A 19,075-nucleotide genomic window follows, 5' to 3' on the forward strand; every position below is an offset into this window, starting at 1 on the left:
TCAGTATTATGTTTGTCTTGATGTTTTAAAGTTCATTTAAAAGAAATATAGTATTACACGTTTTAAAGTTACGGTTGTGTCCATTTTGTTGCTTTCTTCAGTGCCCTTCTTTTCTTTCACCAGAAGTAACCATTATTCTTCCTCAAAAGACGACCATTGTCATTAATTGGTAGTGGATCCTCCTGGTCCTTATTTTGTATTTTCACTACATATGTATTAACTAAAAGAGTATTAGTTTGTGTTTAAAATTTACATAAATATCATCTTATTGTATACAGATAGTTCAGGATTTAAGATAGTTCAACTTAAAATTTTTCAGCTTGGGCTGGTGCAGTGGCTCACTTGGTTAATCCTCCGCCTGTGGCGCCGGCATCCCATATGGGCACCGGGTTCTAGTCCCGGTTGCCCCTCTTCCAGTCCAGCTCTCTGCTGTGGCCTGGGAGTGCAGTGGAGGATGGCCCACGTACTTGGGTGCCTTCACCCGCATGGGAGACCAGGAAGAAGCACCTGGCTCCTGGCTTTGGATCGGTGCAGCACCGGCCATGGTGGCCATTTGGGGGGGGTGAACCAACGGAAGGAAGATGTTTCTCTCTGTCTCTCTCTCTCACTAACTCTATCTGTTAAATAAAAAAATTAAAAAAAAATTCAGCTCTGTCGTGGTCCAAAAGCAGTAAACATTCAGTAGAAACTGTGTTTCACCTTTTGTTCTTTTCTTGGGATAATCATGTCCATGTGATACTCTTGTGATTCCGGCCAGCGGAGAGAAGCCTCAGCTCCCAGTCAGTTGCATACGCCCTAAGGGTCAGCACTGATGCTTTACAGTGTATTGTGTTGCTAAGCTGTAATGGTAGGTAAGGTCTATTAAACATATTTTCGACTTGTAATATTTTCACTTAAAATGGGCTTATTGGAACAAAACTGCATTGTAACTTAAGGAGCATTTGTACTCATTTATATAACCCATATATCTCTTTCATTTAATGCCCTGTTGACCTAAGATCAAATTCTGGGCCTTCTAACTCCCAGTCCATGTTTGTTTCTGTAGCCTCTAATCCTCAGTATGTATACTGATACTTTTTATGTTTTTTTTTTTTTTAAAGATTTATTTATTTATTGGAAAGGCAGAGAGAGAGAAGGAGAGAGAGATATCTTCCACCAGCTGATTCACTTCCCAGATGGCCACAACAGCTGGAGTTGGGCTAGGCTGAAGCCAGGAGACCAGAACTCCATTCTGGTTTCCCACATGGGTGGCAGGGGCCCAAGCATTTGGGCCATCTCCTGTTGCTTTCCCAGGCATATTAGCAGAGAGCTGTACGGGCAATGCAGCATCTGGGGCTTGAAACAGCCCTATGGTATGGGATACTGGCATTGCAAGCAATTTTGTACTCAGCTGTACCATAACACTGGCCCCTCCAGGTACTTCTTTAGGTATATAGAAAACAAATATTTTGTTTAAAATATAATTGTGTCCACAATATTGGTGAGTTACAAGGAAGATGATAATTATATTTCTCAGTGGCTTAGTTATAGAAAGTTTCATTTGTTTCAAGTTGTAGATTGAGCTGTTAAATGATAATAGATTCACATTTGAAAAATAATATATTTCAGAAGGCACATATTTAGTTGCCTTTGATACTTCTTGCAAAAGTATTCTAGGGAAAAAAGTTCATATATCATGATTTTTGATGAAAGTGAGTAATTTTAAGCATTGCAACTAATTTCAACTCTATTTCTTTTAGCTCGTTGCCAGAAACCATATGTTGCACTTATTGATGGAATTACAATGGGTGGGGTAAGTAGGCTTTTTGCTCTCATTGTTGGTATGAGTGAATTATGTTAAAAATAAGCTACTAGTTACTAAACAGAAGTGAAGTGATGAGTGTTATACAATAGAACCCATTGACACAAACTTGTGTGGATTTTGGTTTGTCAGATTTTTGATATAATATTGACTTATAGCAATTATATACTGTCTAAACCCAAAAGACTCTCTTATGTCTTACTTATGTGATAGATTATTTTAACTTGTTGAATTAATAAGCTTTTTAAAGCAAATTGCATTTTAAGAAATATGTGTGTATATATTTTTCTTCTTCCAAATTGATTGCTAACAACGGTTTCAGTAAAGAAACTAGAACGTTGAGAGTTTTCACAGACTCTCAGTAGTGGGGATGTGGTTGTCAAAATTGTATCTATTTAACAAAATTTTTCCTCGGTGGGAATCGCCTGGGTCGTCATGGTATTTGCTAAGCTTCATTTCTGTCCATTGAGAAGTAGTTATTCTGCCTCTGTGCTATATCAAAGAAGTCTATAAGTGCCTTGATATGGAGTTGGAGAAGACATGAAATAATTACAGAGCAAGTGGCCAATTGTATGGCCTGACTCTCACAAAGACAGACCTTCAAAGAAGTGAGGGGTCTTCCTGACAGGAGAAGGGCTTCATGGAGTAGACGGTGAATTAAAGTGAAAGGTCTCTGTGAGTGAGATCCCAGTGGAAAGAACGGGCCATCAGAGAAGGAGGTGCCTTTCTTTGAAGGGAGGAGAGAACTTCCACTTTGACTATGACCCTGTCGGAATAAGATCAGAGTCGGCGAACTCAAAAGGCTTCCATAGCCTTGGCAACTCATGACAAGAGCCTAGGGAGATTACTGACGCCATAAACAAGAGTGTCAATTGTTAAATCAACAACAGGAGTCACTGTGCACTTACTCCCCATGTAGGATCTCTGTCCTTAATGTGTTGTACTATGTGAATTAACAGTATAACTAGCACTCAAATAGTATTTTATACTTTGTGTTTCTATGTGGGTGCAAACTGTTGAAATCTTCACTTAGTATATACTAAATTGATCTTCTGTATATAAAGATAATCGAAAATGAATCTTGATGTGAATGGCATGGGAGAGGGAGTGGGGAGATGGGATGGTTGCAGGTGGGCGGGAGGTTATGGGGGGAAAAGCTGCTATAATTCAAACATTGTACTTTGGAAATTTAAATTTATTAAATAAAAGTTTAAAAAAAGTGAGCTTAGAAAGATAGTATAGAGGAGAAAAACTATGATCTTTTGCTTAGTTATCAAAAAGATCATAGCTGACATCCCTCTCATAAAAGATTAACAAGAGATCTTGAAGCATGTTTAATCAGTTTTACATGACACAAGAGTCTTCTGAAATAAAGACCTGCAGACTCAAGAAAAGCTATATTTCTGTAATTAGGTTTGATTAAGAATAGACAATCATCCAGAAGTATGATTGAACAAAAACAGTATGATCCGATGATAAACTGGGAAAAATGTGGCCAGGCTTGTTTGTTTATTCAGATTCTTCTTGGCACCTCTGTATATCATTCCTTTTCTTATAATAGGGCAGGACGCCTGTCACATGAAAGCCCAACGATGTACTTCTAAGAGTTAGGTAAAGGAATTCCTTTATGCCCGAGTTTCCCATAGAAAGTGGGCGAAAGCAGGAGAGACTTCTAAGGTGCCATGTTTTTGGGTAGTGTGTTCTGAGTCCCAAGAACAGGTAAGACTTGGGTAGGTAGGTAGTAGGAGGCCAGTGGGTGAACTTTGAAAAATTACACTTGTTCAATGTTTCAGAGATTTAGTTGTTTAGAAGTTAAGAAATCCCTCTCTTGTTCAAGTAGAACCACTTTAAGTGAAGTCTTGGACATTGGGGATTGCTTAGATCTTGCACATCATTTTGGGGATTCCACTAGCAGTGTGGGTAGGAAACAGAATCAAGTCTAGTCTGTTCCTCTCTGCTTGTTAATGAATACCAAGTATGTGTAGGTTGTGCTTTTTTTGTCAAGCAAGTGTTAACATGGGGAAAATGAAAGTTCTGTGGAACCAACACTGTAGAACAGGAAAAGAGAATAAAGTGTTGAAGGAAGAGCTATCTCTGAATAGGAAATGAAATAAGAGATAAATCAAAAACAGTGGGCAGGGCCCAGCATTGAACTTAAGCAAGTTAAGCCACTTCTTGTATGCCAGCATCCTGTATTACGGAGTACTAACTTGAGTGCTGGCTTCTAATGCAGCATTTCTGCTAATGTGCCTGAGAAGGCAGCTGCTAAAGGCCTAAGTACTCTCCCCTGGCGGTCACCTCTTTGGGATGCTGGGTCTGGCTTTGGTCTGGCCCAATCCTGGCTATTGTGGCTGCTTTGGGAATGAACTAGCAGATGCAAGATCTTTCTCCTACCCTCTTCCTCTTTCTGTCTCTCCCTGTCTGACTCTCTGCCTTTCAAATAAGTAAATCTTAAAAAAATGGTGAAAACAAAAAACCAAAAGAACAGTAGGTGTATCTACTATCTTGTAAAAACAATGTGACTCCAGTAAAACAGGGAAGAAAACTGTGAAGAGTCAACAAGCTCAGATAAAAGAGATACCAGTTCCAAGGGGAACAGATAACATAAGGATGGTTAGCAATGATAGCTGACATGCCATTTAGAATGCAGTAGATTAGAAAATGCAGTAGATTAGAAAGAGTTAAAGTTAATATTATATGTAGTGACTTTGTGCATGTAGAGGACAAACTTGAAAAGCTCTCATAGAATGTTTTAAAAAAATGATAACAAGTGTTTTGTGGTTTTGCCTATGAAGAGAGATTCTGGGAACCTAACAAAGGTATTTACTTCATATAAAGTAAATCAAACACTTGGAACAGAAATGATGAAGACTTTCTTTTATTTTAAGTAAAAACAAAAATTCACACCTTGAGATATGTGGAAAGGAAACAGCATTTTAGATAATAACAGTGAAAAGAGACCCATACCTAAATAAAACCTCAGGTAAATTTTTCTGGATTAAAACCTTCAAGAAAAAAAAAAGCCAACTGCAAAGTGTTTGAGTCAGAATGAAGGAGTGATTGATTAGTGAACCCAAGTTATATGCAGAAGAACAGAAATCTCACTTCAGATTTCTTTTTTACCCAAAGTGCCATATGTCAATGGGTTTGAAAAATCTGTTAAATGGAGTATTAAGGCCCAATGGTTTTTACCCAACTAAGTTGTCATGTAGTGCAACTGTAAAAGAAAAATATCCTCAGAAATGAGTCAGAAATGTATTGCTGACTTGTCACTGTTAAAAACATTTCCTTCGATATTTGGTCTACATTACCAAGAGGCCACCCAAAATGAATCACTCCAGACTAGCTTTGACATGAATGCATTGATAGGGGGCCGGCATTGTGGCACAGTGGGTTAAGCCACTGCCTGGTTTGCTGGCATTCCATATGACCACTGGTTCAAATCCTGGCTGCCTTGCTTTCTATTCAGTTTCCTGCTAATGTGCCTAGGAAAACAGTACAAGATGACCCAAGTACTTGTGACCCTGTTACCCATGTGGGAGACCCTGATGATGCTCCTGCCTCTTGGCTTTGGTGTTGTCCAGCCCTGGTCCTTGCTGCTATTTGGGGAGTGAACTAGTGGGTGCAAGAGCTTTCTTTGTCTTTCCCTTTCTCTCTGTAACTCTGCCTTTCAAATAATTCTTAAAAAAAATAAATAAATAAAAAAGAAAGGATCAGTGCTATCCATTCGAAGAACCTCCGTCCTTTTATAGAAGCTTGAAGAATCATTGTTTTAACTCACCTCTTTTGAATGCATTTGGCATGACTTTTGGTCTTTACAACACGTGTAGGTTACTATAGATTTGCATACATTTCTACATAAATAATAGCCAAGAATATTCCATTTGTTGCTGAATAAAAAAACTAGTGAAACAGGCCAAGATAACATCTTGAATAGAAATAAGGGTGATGCTGCTGCTTCTAATTGGTCTCTCTTTTTTTTTGTATTTATTAAAATGCATAAATGATTTTCAAATTGAAAGTGTACTTATATCAGCTTTTCTTGACCAGAATTCCACAAGAGAATTAAGTCTTAGTTCCCTAAGGCAAGGGTTTTGAAGATGTAATCCCTGCAATAACAAAGTTACTGTCACTTATGAATTTGTTGGATTTATGCATTCTTGCTTCTCACTTCAGAGTCAAACTCTAGGCTGTGCCCCAAATGAATAGTCCTCTAAAGAGGTGGTTTTGAGTTATGTTAAGTTTGAGAACCATTGCTGTAAGACATCCACTGCAAGTAATAAATTAACTTTCCTCCTATTTCTGTCTTGTGCTTCTAGAGAGTACTAAGTATGTATCATTCTTGGGAGAACTGAGAAAATAGGCACATCATTTACGGTGATCTGTTCAGATGAAGAACCCCAAATGAGAATAACAGGCCTGTATGTCTGTCCTTCCACGGGGTCTACTCACCTGCATGCATCCTTAAAGGCTGAAGTCTGTCCTCTTTTTGTACAGTCATAAACGTTCTTACAATTTGATATGATTTTTTCCTCCACTGAGTCAGTGCATTGTGTACTTTAAAATTTTTTTTAAAGATTTATTTAATTGAAATAGGGAGGGAGAGAGAGAGGGAGAGAAAGAAAGAGAGAGAGAGAGATACACAGAGAGCTCTTACATCCACTGGTTCACTCCACGAGATGGCCACAATGGCCAAGGCAGGACCAGGCCAAAGCCAAGAGCCAGGAGCTTCTTCCAGGTCTTCCACATGGGTGGGAGGGGCCCAAACATGCGGGCCATCTTTGGCTGCTTTTTTCAGGCCATCAGCAGGAACTGGCTCAGAAGTGGAGCAACCTGACACAAACCAGCGGCCATGTGGAATGCCGGTGTTGCAGGCAGCAGCTTTACCAGGTATGCTACAACATTGGCCATAAATCTGGTACTTGCATTTTATTTCTAGTTACTTTGTAACATGCCTTAATCTCCCCCAGTATGTTAGATGGTTTTTAAGGGCAAGAACAGTTATGTCTTGTTATTTTTAACCTTCCCATATCAACTAGGAATATATAGTATATATTTAGCTATACTTAGATAAGATATATAGATATATAGTATATACATTTTTATATATTATATAAATACTATATATATTCAACTAGGAATATATAGTATATATAAAATTTTCATTAAAACAATTATGTAAATTGTGTAGCCTTTGAAAGAGTAAAATTAAAGAATAGAAGCAGACTATTTTTTATTGTTACTTTTTTTTAGTGGTGTTTTGTATGCATCTTGGATTTACAGTTTAATTTTGTCTTGTTTATGTCCTTTAATCTAAGATTACTCATTAACTCTAGCTTTTTTTTTTTTTAAGATTTATTTTATTTACTTGAAACTCAGAGTTACACAGAGAGAGAAGGAGAGGCAGAGAGAGGTCTTCCATCTGCTGGTGTACTCCCCAATTGGCCGCAACAGCTGGAGCTGCGCCAGTCTGGAGCCAGGAGCCTTCTCCGGTGCAGGTGCAGGGACCCAAGCACTTGGGCCATCTTCTACTGCTTTCCCAGGCCATAGCAGAGAGCTGGGTCGGAAGTGGAGCAGCCGAGTCTTGAACAGGCGCCCATATGGAGAGAGACAGAGAAAGAGAAAGAGAGAGAGATAGAGCTCCCATCTGCTGGTGCACTCTGCAATTGCCCCTGACAGCTGGGGCTGGACCAGAGCCAGAACTGGGAACTCAATCCAGGTCTTCCATGTGAGATGCAAGAACCCAATCACATAAGTCATTACTCCAGCCTTCCAGGGTTTGCATTAGCAGGAAGCTGAAGTCTGGAGCTGGAGCCAGAAGTTGAACCCAGGAAGTTGATAGGGGATGCAGGTGCCCTAACCTGTTTCTTAACCATTAGGCCAAACATCTATGACAGACTTAGGCATTTTTAAAGCCCCTTGGTGACTCTACTGTGAAGGTAAGGTCAAGAAGTGGTGATCTACAGATTCAGTGTCACCTATGAACCTCCTGAAGACAAGGGCTTTCACACTTTAACTTGTGTCAGAATCTGTAGGAGGGCTTGTTCAAACACAAATTCCTCTCCTTCCTCCCTTTCCAAGTTAGTCACTTTGGAGTGTGACCTGAGAATTTGCATTTCTAAAAAGTTCTCAGATGATGATGATGATTGGGAAGGGGAGCTTACTTTAGAAACTATTTCCTTAAGGTCTGAGAACAGGTATTCAGAAAGCTTTTATTTTCAGAGTTGTTAGTGGAATTTTAGTATTGCACATAATTGTTTAAAATACACAAATTTTTAGTCCATTAAAAAAAACTTCATGGGATACACAGCAGACTCATAGAATGGCAGATATCCTAAATAGCACTCTGGCCTCAGAATCAGCCCTTAAGGCATTTGGATCTGGCTGAAAAGCCCATGAGAGTATTTTAGGCATGGAAAGCCAAGACACTGTGGCAACAAAAAAAAAAGGGGGGGGGGGACCTAAATGAAAGATCTCTGAGAGTGAGATCCCAGTAGAAAGAACAGGCCATCAAAGAAGGAGGTACCCTTCTCTGAAGGGAGGAGAGAACTTCCACTTTGACTATGACCTTGTCTAAATAAGATCTAAGTCAGCGAACTCAAGAGGCTTCCGTAGCCTTGGAAACTCATGACTAGAGCCTAGGGAGATTTCTGATGCCATAAACAAGAGTGTCAATTGTTAAGTCAACAACAGGAGTCACTGTGTACTTACTCCTCATGTGGGATCTCTGTCCTTAATGTGTTGTCCTATGTGAATTAATGCTGTAACTAGTACTCAAACAGTATTTTACACTTTATGTTCTGTGTGGGTGCAAACTGATGAAATCTTTACTTAATACATAGTAAATCGATCTTCTGTATATAAAGAGAATTGAAAATGAATCTTGATGTGAATGGAGGGGGAGGGGTTGTGGGTGGGAGGGAAGTTATGGGGGGGAAAGAGCCATTGTAATCCATAAACTGTACTTTGGAAATTATATTTACTAAATAAAAATTTAAAAATTAGAAAAAACTTCAGACTAACTTTAACAGCATTTATTTAAGTAGAGAATAACTAATGAATTGGGCAACACTCAGAACCAGAACAGTTTAAGAGAACTCTGCCTACCGTATGAGCAGCAGGGTTTTATAGGCTGAACATAGAAGCAAAGAAATCTGGGGGCCGGTGCTGCGGCAGAGTGGGTAAAGTCGCTGCCTGCAGTGCTGGCATCCCATATGGACACCTATTGGAGTCTCAGCTGCTCCACTTTGGATCCAGCGCTCTGCTATGGCCTGGGAAATCAGTAGAAGATGGCCCAAGTTCTTGGGCCCCTGCACCTCCATGAGAGAGCCAGAGGAGACTTCTGGCTCCTGGCTTCAGATCAGCTCACCTTTGGCCATTGTGGCCATTTGGGGAGTGAATCAATGGATGGAAGACCTCTCTCTCTTTCTGGCTCTACATCTCTCTGTAATTCTGTCTTTCAAATAAATAAAATAAATCTTAAAAAAAAAAAAAAAGAGAAATTTGATTGCCTATAGCTAGGCATATGCCTTTAGCATGGCATGATGAGACACATATGTGCCTTATTAAGGCATGGGATGATGAGACATTTGCCTTATTTGGGCATAGCTGGATCATTTGCCTGCCTGGGATTGGCTGAAGTTCAGCTGTGATTGGATATATCTGTTTGTTACAAAAGTATATTCCTAACTTAGGTTTTTGTTACAGACTAGCGTTGTGGTTTTTGTTTATTTGTTTATGTTATTTGAAAAGGCAGAGAGACAGATCTGTCTTCCATCCACTGGCTCACTTCCCAGATGCCCACAGTAGCCAGGACTGGGCCAGGCCAAAGCCTCAGGAGCCTGGAACTCCATCTTCGTCTTCCATATGGGTGACAGGGAAGCAAGTACTTGAGCCGTGATCTGCTGCCTCCCATGATGCAAGAACAGAAAGCTAGATCAGAAGCGGAGTAGTCAGAACTTGAACTAGAATTCTGATATTGGATGCAAGCATCCCAAGCATGAGGTAACTCATAGTAGCCCCATCCCCAGGTGTGGTTTTATAAAATAGGGACTCTTAAGTACAGAGACAACCTCAGGCCAATAACCTGCTCATTTAATGTAAGAAAAGTAATATAGAAATGGTGAGGATAAGATGTGGCAAATAGGGCTCAAGAAAATGTTGCATGTATAGTAATTGCCTCCATCTTTGAGTCTAGTCTACAAGCTTTCTTAAAATAATAATAACATAAGAAAGATTTTTTTGTGAACTTTAACAACTCAAAAGATGGCTCTGTAGAGCTTGGTTCTTTTCCTCTTCCTGTTCTGCTGTGGAGTATTGGTTTTCGCCATCATGGGAAGTAACAGCTTCATTGTCTCTTGTTTCCACCATGAAGAAAAGCACTGCAGTTTGAAAAAGGTGTAGCTATATTCTGTTGTTTGAGATTTAAGAAATTTAAATGTTTACTCTATTTTTGCATACAGTGAAATAAAAAATGAATATTAATGGTTTTCCATGTAGTTGATTAAAATTGTATAAAACTCATTCTAGTATTTCTGAAAGAGATTAACTTTTTTATGAATAAACATTCTAAATTAAATGTCGGAGGTCACATTTTCTCATTAATACATAACAGAAAGGCAAGTTTTAAAATTAAAATCAATTTAAGTAAACAGGATAATCTTTAAATGTTTTTTCATGTATATGTAGTGCCACTCCCATTTCCCTCTCCAACTAGATTTAAAGAATGTTTAAGGGGGCCAGCGTTGTGGCACAGCGAGGTAAAGCTGAGGCCTACAGTGCTGGCATCCCATATGGATGTGGGATCGAGACTTGGCTGCTCCACTTCCGATCCAGCTCCCTGCTAATGCACCTGGGAAAGCAGCAGAAGATAGCCCAAGTACTTGGGCCCCTGCCACCCATGTGGGAGACCCAGGTGAAGCTCCTGTCTCCTGGCTTTGGCCTGGGCCATCCCTGGTCATTGTGGCCATTTAGGATGTGAATCAGCAGATGGAAGATCTCTGTCTAACACTGCCTTTCAAATAAATAAATAAATCTTTATAATAAAAAAAGAATGTTTAAGTTTCTTCTCTCCCTTCTCACCTTAGCCCCATTCCCTTTTCCATTGTACCATACAAAGTTGGCTCTCCAAAGTCAATTTCAAAGTATGAGTACAATATAATATTGCTTTTGTGTTTCTCAAGTATCATTAAAATTCTGCTAGCAAAAGGAGACCAGAATGTGCTAGCCCAAATATGCCAATTTGGCATAAAAATTATTTTGAGGAACAGAGGTATGGGAGCAGGAAAAGCACTGAAAACAGGACAAGTTGCCTTTTTGTAAGGCAAATTGACTTCTGTAAAGGAAGTCTCCAGTTCTAAGAGTGTTTCCCTCACTGTACCAGGAAGAGAACAGATAAATAAACAAATCCTAGAGACTCGTATTTGTGGAGAAGGCACCAACTTCAAAACAGATTTTACTCTTGTTTACCATGCATTTTGACCTTTCTGTAACTTGCTTCCCCAACATCTCTTAGGTAAAAGAGGCTATGAGCCTGAGTTCTAGGCTACCTCCTGGAGGATTCTCCTTTCCTGGAAATCACCCATGTATACGTGAGGTATACATGTTGATAAACTTCTGTTTTGTTCTTTTTTTCTTTTTTTAAGATTTATTTATTTATTTGAAAGTTGAGTTACACATAGAGAGGAGGGGCAGAGAGAGAGAGAGAGAGGTTCTCCATCCGATGGCTCACTCCCCAATTGGCCGCAACGGCCGGAGCTGTGCCAATCCAAAGCCAAGAGCCAGGAGCTTCTTCGGGGTCTCCCATGCGGGTGCAGGGGCCCAAGGACTCTACTGCCCTCCCAGGCCATAGCAGAGAGCTGGATCGGAAGTGAAGCAGCCCAGTCTCGAACCGGCACTCATATGGGATGTCAGCACTTCAGGCCAGGGCATTAACCCACTGTGCCACAGCGCCGGCCCCCTCTGTTTTGTTCTTGTTTATCTGTTTTCTTACAGAGCTAGCAGCTAATCACTCAGCAAGGTAGAGGGAGGATTTTTTTCCTTCCCTACATCATCAACAATGGGAAATTCAAAGTTTTAAAGCATATTTGAGGAATATGTTCTAATGAATAGAGAAGTGGGACTTGGAACAAAACAATGAGCTTATACAATACCCAAATAACTTCTGGGATACAACCAGCCACATGGAATGTTGAGTAATGCTCAGTTAAATGGGAGCTATTCAATCAGATTATGTTTAGCCACTGATTAATGTCACTTGAGACATGTCCTTTTTAATGAAAAGAATGAACAGTCCACAAAGATCACATTATGTTAATATATTGCAAAGGTCTGTAAATATAATAGGTACTTCTTTTTTCAGCTTTAAAAGAATTTCTTTTTGCTGCTGTTAGTGACAGTCAAATAGATGACATTTTAAGGAACCATTTTTATAATAAAATGCTGGGGCTTTATTAACAGCATTCAGTTTACTTAATGGAACCTGAAGGCTTATGAATGAAGAGATGAAGTAATTCTATTAATTGAAATAAAGATTTTTTAGAGAAACTTAGTTCAACTTCCTTTGGTATACTTCTTCTTGCCCCCTCATTCCCATTATTTAAAAAAAATCATTTAAAATTCAAATATGAAAATAGCCTCCTTTAAGACTGAAACAGGGGCCTGCACTGTGGTGCAGTGGGTTAAAGCCCTGGCCTGCAGCATCAGCATACCATACAGATGCTGGTTTGAGTCCTGGCTGCTCCGCCTTTGATCCAGCTCCCTGCTTATGTGCCTGGGAAAGCAGTGGAAAATGGCCTAAGTCCTTGGGCCTCAATACTGAGGTGGGAGACCCAGAAGAAACTCTTGGCTTCAGATTAGCCCAGCTCTGGCCATTGAAGCCATTTGGGGAGTGAACCAGCAGGGGGAAGATCTCTCTGTCTCTACCTCTCTCTTTAACTCTCTAACTTTCAAATAAGTAAAAAAAAATTTTTTTTTTAAAAGACAAATATTAGTAACTCAGCAGGAGCTGGGGAAAGGAAAATGAGTGGGAAATTTCCCTTGGATTTCTAAGTGTGTAGAGTAGTGCTTGTTTGCATTTCTGTTTCTGTTTAATATGGAACTTTCTCCAACTGTGGATGAATATCTTCTTTTTCTTGATGGAAAGATATGTAGATATCATTTAAGCTCTTTGGTTGTAATGATGTGATATGGTGAGAAGGGGCCCAATTCAGAATACATTTGAATTTGAATTTGTCTTCCCCTCTCTCCTAAAAGGATTCTCTCTGCTTAAGATTTTCCTCTGTCTTATTGGGAGACAGTCAGGATTGCTTTCAATTATAGAATTTCTCATAGTAAACTTTTAAGTATTTAGTTTTTTTTTGAAGATAAGATTTATTTATTTGTTAGAGAGAGAGAGAGACGGAGAGAGATGTCTTCTACCTGCTGGTTCACTCCCCAAATGGCTGCAAAGGCCAGAGCTGGGCTGATCCGAAGCCAGGAGCCAGGAGCTGCTTCGAGGTCTCCCATGTGGGTGCAGGAGCCCAAGCACTTGGATTGTCTTCTTGCTTTCCCAGGCCATTAACAGGGAGCTAGATTGGAAGTGGAGTAGCTGGGTCTCGAACTGGTGCCCATATGGGATGCTGGCACCACAGGTGGAGGCTTAACTTACTATACTACAGTACTGGCCCCTATTTAGTTTCTTAATGAGACTTTTTCATAAGCAAGCATTGAATTATGTGAATTTTTCAAGATATAATGTTGCCTTGGCAGGGCCTGACTAAATGGTTTCATGGACCTTATAGGACCTGTAGGCCAATGTTCCCCATCCATGTATCTATCTTGCTTGAGTGTGTGATAGAAAGTATTGGTTGTGTTTAACTTCTTTGAAACATATTATTTTAAACATTATAATCTTGTGACACATGTACAAACAATTCATAGATAAATATGAGTATTGGGGTAATATGCTCATAGAGGTAAAACCCTTGAGTAGGAATGTAAGAGATATACATTTTTAAGAGTCATTTCAAATTTATGTTTTAATATATGATGTTGTATTTCTACTTCCTGGTTTTTCAAATTAGAACTAGATTAGCCATGATAGACTATTAATACCTAAATAAGATAAATATTTTTCTTTCAATTATTTGCTATTTTTGTCTATAAGATGAGTTGTATTCATCTAAGAAGATAGAAATATGTTTGGTGCTGATCTTTGTATTATTCATCTATTAAAGTACATTAATATATAACATGAATCAATGTACAATATTAGCTCATTGTGAGAAGCATAACAAAAAGTCTGTTTTTGCTGCATGGCTTGCTACTGTATCTGTTAACCGGATGCATGTGGTCATGGAGCTATGTGGTAAAACTTAGTTTATAGTTATGACAATTTTTTACTATAGTGAAAACATATGCAGAAAATCTATTTGAATTACTAGCAAAAACATACACCTAGTTCAAAGCACTACCTGTAATCCTGAGTGAAGTGAGAGATGACTCTCACTCATTTTCTGGTACCATAGTGTAGGGTTTATTCCAAGCAGGAGCTTACTCCTCTCTGATTAGAATGTAAATCCATGACTTTGTCAGCCTTAGTCACATTACCACATTGCAAGGTTTTTTAAGTTTGTTTTCTCAACTATGGTTTTCAATTTTGGTTACTTTGAAACATTTGCTTTTTAAGCAAATTAGGTTGTTTATGTGTTCTAGTACTGTTATGTTGGGAATTGACTAATCTTGCAATTACTATAAATCATTAGTGGTTGACTATGTCTTAACTTTATAATTAGCAATTTTTAAAAATTAATATTGTCTTTTATCTGGAATAGTGAAGCCTGGAAACAGAGAAATGAATGCTTACTAATTAATATATTTGTATTTTTAAAAGATTTAATTGTTCTTTTAAAATAATTATAATTACATCTTTTAAAAAATCTTAAATAGAGCTATGCCAGCTCTTTTCTCCTATTGGAATAATCTGAAAATTCATCGAGCTATCCTGTTAATTAAAAAGAAAAGTCTTAGATCGCCTAATTCTTACCTATAAGGATGCCAAAAATATAAATACGTTGCTTGTTTAAATGTAACAGAGTATAACTTTGAGTACATTCTTGCTTCATTTTTGTTCAGGTATTAACGCTCTTCTATATTAGCATTCTTCATAGTAAATATTACCACGCAAAGATAATTATTTCATAATTTAAAAAAATGCCAGAGTGCTGGGGATACATAAATATAAGGCACAGAACAATTAATAAGACAAAAAATAAGGTAGCATACCAACACTAACAGAAAGCTGATATAGCTATTTTAATAAAACAAAGTACATTTGTAGCAAAAACTTAAGATGTTGTATAATTGTAGAGTTAAATATAACATCTTTTTTTTTTTTTTTTTTTTTTTTTAATTTTCTTGACAGGCAGAGTGGACAGTGAGAGAGACAGAGAGAAAGGTCTTCCTTTTGCCGTTGGTTCACCCTCCAATGGCCACCGCGGCTGGCGTGCTGCGCCCGGTGCACCGCGCTGATCCAAAGGCAGGAGCCAGGTGCTTATCCTGTTCTCCCATGGGGTGCAGGGCCCAAGCACTTGGGCCATCCTCCACTGCACTCCCGGGCCACAGCAGAGAGCTGGCCTGGAAGAGGGGCAACTGGGCCAGAATCCGGTGCCCCTAAATATAACATCTTAGATGTCTTTTGAATCTTTTTCTATTATGTGTTGTTCTTCCTTGGTTTTCCATGTGATCCTATGTCTGGTTGTTTTTAAATTTTTTCATTTATTTGAGAGACAGAGACACAGAGCACTCCCCAGATGCTTGCAGTAAATAAGGCTGGGCTGGGCTGGGCTGGGCTGGGCTGATGCCAGGAGCTGGAAACTCAATCCAGGTCTGCCATGTGAGTGGCTGGGATTCAATTACTTGAGCCGTCACTGCTGTCTCACAGATTCTGCATTATCAGGAAGCTGGAAACAGGAGCTACAACAGAGAATTAAACTTAGGGACTCCAATGTGGGATGCGAATATATGAACAGATGTCTTACCCCTCAGCTAAATGCCCACTGTAATTATTTATTTTTTTTAAAGATTTATTTGTTTGAAAACCAGAGTTACAGAGACAGACAGAGACAGAGACGGGGGGGGGGGGAGGCGTGTGGGGGGAGATGGCTACAAGTCAGCCTGGGCCACACCAAAGCCAGAAGCCAAGAGCTTCTTCCAGGTCTCCCACATGGGTAACAGGGGAACAAACACTTGAACCATTTTCTGCTTTTCCCAAGCTTTTATCAGGGAGCAGCAGGGATAGAAACCAGTATCCGTATGGTGTGCCAGCATTGCAGGTGGAGGTTTTACCTGCTGGGACATAGCGCTGGCCCCTAATTATTATTATTTATTATCATTATATTTGAAAGAGCAATTTGAAAGAGCAAGAGATAGATGGGGAGAAATCTTCCCATCTGCTTGTTCATTCCCCAAATGCTGTCAACAGCCAGGGCCAGGCCAGGCCAAAGCCCAGAGCCCGTAACTCAATCAGAGTCTCCCACATAGGCAGCACTTGTCTCCTAGGGTACACATTAGCAGGAAGCTGGATCAGAAACAGAATAGCCAGTGCTCAAACTATGTACTCTGCTACCAGATACAGGCATCCTGAGTGGCAACTTAATTGCTGTGCCAAATGTGTATCCCATGTCCAATGATTTTTAATTGAGCTATTTCTAATTGAATATTAAAAATGTAGATATCATTTAAGCTCTTTGGTTGTAATGATGTGATATGGTGAGAAGGGGCCCAATTCAGAATACATTTTGAAGTTAGAACTGTCAAGATGGGTTCATAGATAAGATTATGAAGTAAGAAGGAAAGAAGATAATGCTGAGATTTGACCTGAGCAGCTGTGTGAATGCTGATGTTTACTGAGATGGAGAAAAGGCAGGAGGAATGCATTAAGGAGAAATTGAGATTTACTTTTGAAATGTGAAGGTTAAGACACTAAGCATTCAGGTAGAGATGTTAAATAGCTCAGTCTAGAGAACTCATAGGTGGGGAAAAAATTTGAGTCATTACTATTGTGATAGTACTTCAAATCCTATAGCTGGAGAGATAACCAGGGGAATGAATGTAGACAGGACAGAGTTTAGGTGGAGTAGGATGGCCTCTGATCACTGTGGCAGATCAATGTTTTGATGTCATGGAGAAGAGAAAGGGCAACTATTGATATACAAGAAAACCAAGAAAATATGGTGTTTTGAAGTCAACTGGTGTTGCATAGAACAGGGAGAGATCAACTCCATCAGATGCTACTGAGATATCCAATGAGATGGGAAGTGATATTTGACTACCAAGTTTGGTAGACTGCAGGGAGTGTATTTGAGGAGAGTTAGGAATTGGAATAAAGTATAAAACTTGGAGAAAGGATTTGTTTATATATCAGTAAATACAATCAAACTTGAAGGCTTTGAAACCTTTTTGGTTTAGCAAAGGAGCACCAGCTAAGGTTAGTGTTGAAATAGGATTTAACATTAAATTTCAGAAGTTTCGGGAGAGATGTCTCTTACAAACAACCTGTCCTTTGACATAAGATACAAAAAGTAGTTCTGAACCTACCACAAAAATCCTACACTCATTCAGCATGGATGAGCGTTTATATTCTCACTATTTCCAGAAGAAGGGGCTTGAATATTCCCAGCTATCACCTTTATTGAAAGGCTTTATGATTGACTGTTAATGACACCTGTGTCAATGATCTCTTATTCTGAAAGCTTTGTTAGTAATTTTTTTTACTAGAACCTTGAGGTCTTTTATTTCATTCATTTTATCAGCCAAGGCTGCAACAAAATGCACTCATATTTACTGTGTGATATAAAATAGAACTGTATCGGTGACTCCAAGATCTAAAGTTTCTTCATGAAAGAATATGGTGTTTATAAATATGTTTCTCTATGGAGTCCAGGAGAGGGGGAGGCCTCCTGAGAGAAGTTGGTCTCTGACATCATTCTTCTCTACAGGAATGAGGGTTTCAGAGGATGAAATGAGAATGGCTAGTCAGGGAAACAGCGTGAGAAGGACAAGCACAGAGGAACTGCCAAGCATAGATCCTGGAGGCCACAGGTCTGAAGGGGCTTATATTGTGTGGTGCTGAAGCATGATAGAATGTAGGTCTGGTTCTAATTGAAAATAAAGCTTCTGATTGAAAGCTTTTGGTTCCAGTTGAAAAATAAGCTTTTAATCCAGTTTAACTGCTGATGCACACCTTGGGAGGCAGCAGTTGATGACTCAGATACTTGGGCCCCAGTCACCCATGTGGGAGACTGGATGGAGTTTCAAGCTCCTGGTATTGGCTTAGCCCAGCCCTGGCTGTTGCAGGCATTTGACCAATAGGTGGAAGACAGTGCTGTGATGCTTGTGCGTGCTTGCGCATGCTTGCTCACTCACTCTCTCCCTCTCTCCCTCTCTCTCACCTTTTCAAAGATAAGTGATACATGGGAAAAAAAACTGAATACTTATCAAATTAGCTCTGTGTCTCTGGGGAAAAAATAACAAGACTAGAATTGGTGGTTGTGGTCGGACTTTACTTTTTTTTTTTTTTTTTAAAGATTTATTTGGATGGCAGAGTTAGAAAGTGAGAGACCACAGAAAGAAACAGCTTCACTCCCCACATGGTTGCAGTTGCCAGGAGTGGACCAGGCTGAAGCCAGGAACAGGAGCTAGTCACTCTATCTGGATTTGCCACATGGGTGGCAGGGGCCAAAGTACTTGAGCGATCTGCTGCTGCCCTCCCAGCACATTGGCAAGGAGCTGGATTGGGAGTGGAGTGGCTGGGGCTCACATCAGCACTCGTACGGGGTGCTCATAGCATTACAGGGACAGCTTAATCTGCTGCACTACAGCAACAGCACCCAGACTTTGCCTGTGTGTGTAAACTTGTAATAGAGGGAATGTAGCAATGTGCTGCTTGTGGAATTTGGAGCTAATCAGAAGGTGGGGGATAGCTAGAGGGGTTGTAGTAGAGGAAGAGTCAGCCAGTGGAGACTTGGAGATCTGCCTAGTAGGCCGCCCCACACTGAGGCAGCTCTTTTTGAGTCCTGGTACTTTAACAGAACGTAATCTGAAAACTGCGCAACCAGCCTAACCTTTCGTTCAAAGTTCTTGGCAACAAATTCCTGAATTCTAGTAACTTCCACTGAAATAAAGCAAGGGTTCTTAAACTAATAAAATAAATTATTAATATAATGTCTTATTTTTATGAGAATTGTAAGATTTCATATAGTCTCAAAGTATATACAGTCTAATTGGGGTTACTTT

The 19,075-nt window shown here is 39.6% G+C and overlaps 1 protein-coding gene across 1 annotated transcript in view; it reads left to right on the plus strand.

Moving 5' to 3' along the window:
- Nucleotides 1-19,075, plus strand: part of HIBCH (3-hydroxyisobutyryl-CoA hydrolase) — a 104,756-nt gene that overhangs the window by 32,152 nt on the left and 53,529 nt on the right. The window contains exon 6 of the mRNA XM_002712340.5: nucleotides 1,740-1,792. Within this exon, the coding sequence (XP_002712386.2) occupies nucleotides 1,740-1,792 (53 nt within the window). The remainder of the gene's footprint in view (nucleotides 1-1,739; nucleotides 1,793-19,075) is intronic.

This window comes from Oryctolagus cuniculus, chromosome 3 (genome assembly GCF_964237555.1).
Source record: "Oryctolagus cuniculus chromosome 3, mOryCun1.1, whole genome shotgun sequence".
Taxonomy (NCBI): Eukaryota; Metazoa; Chordata; class Mammalia; order Lagomorpha; family Leporidae; genus Oryctolagus; species Oryctolagus cuniculus.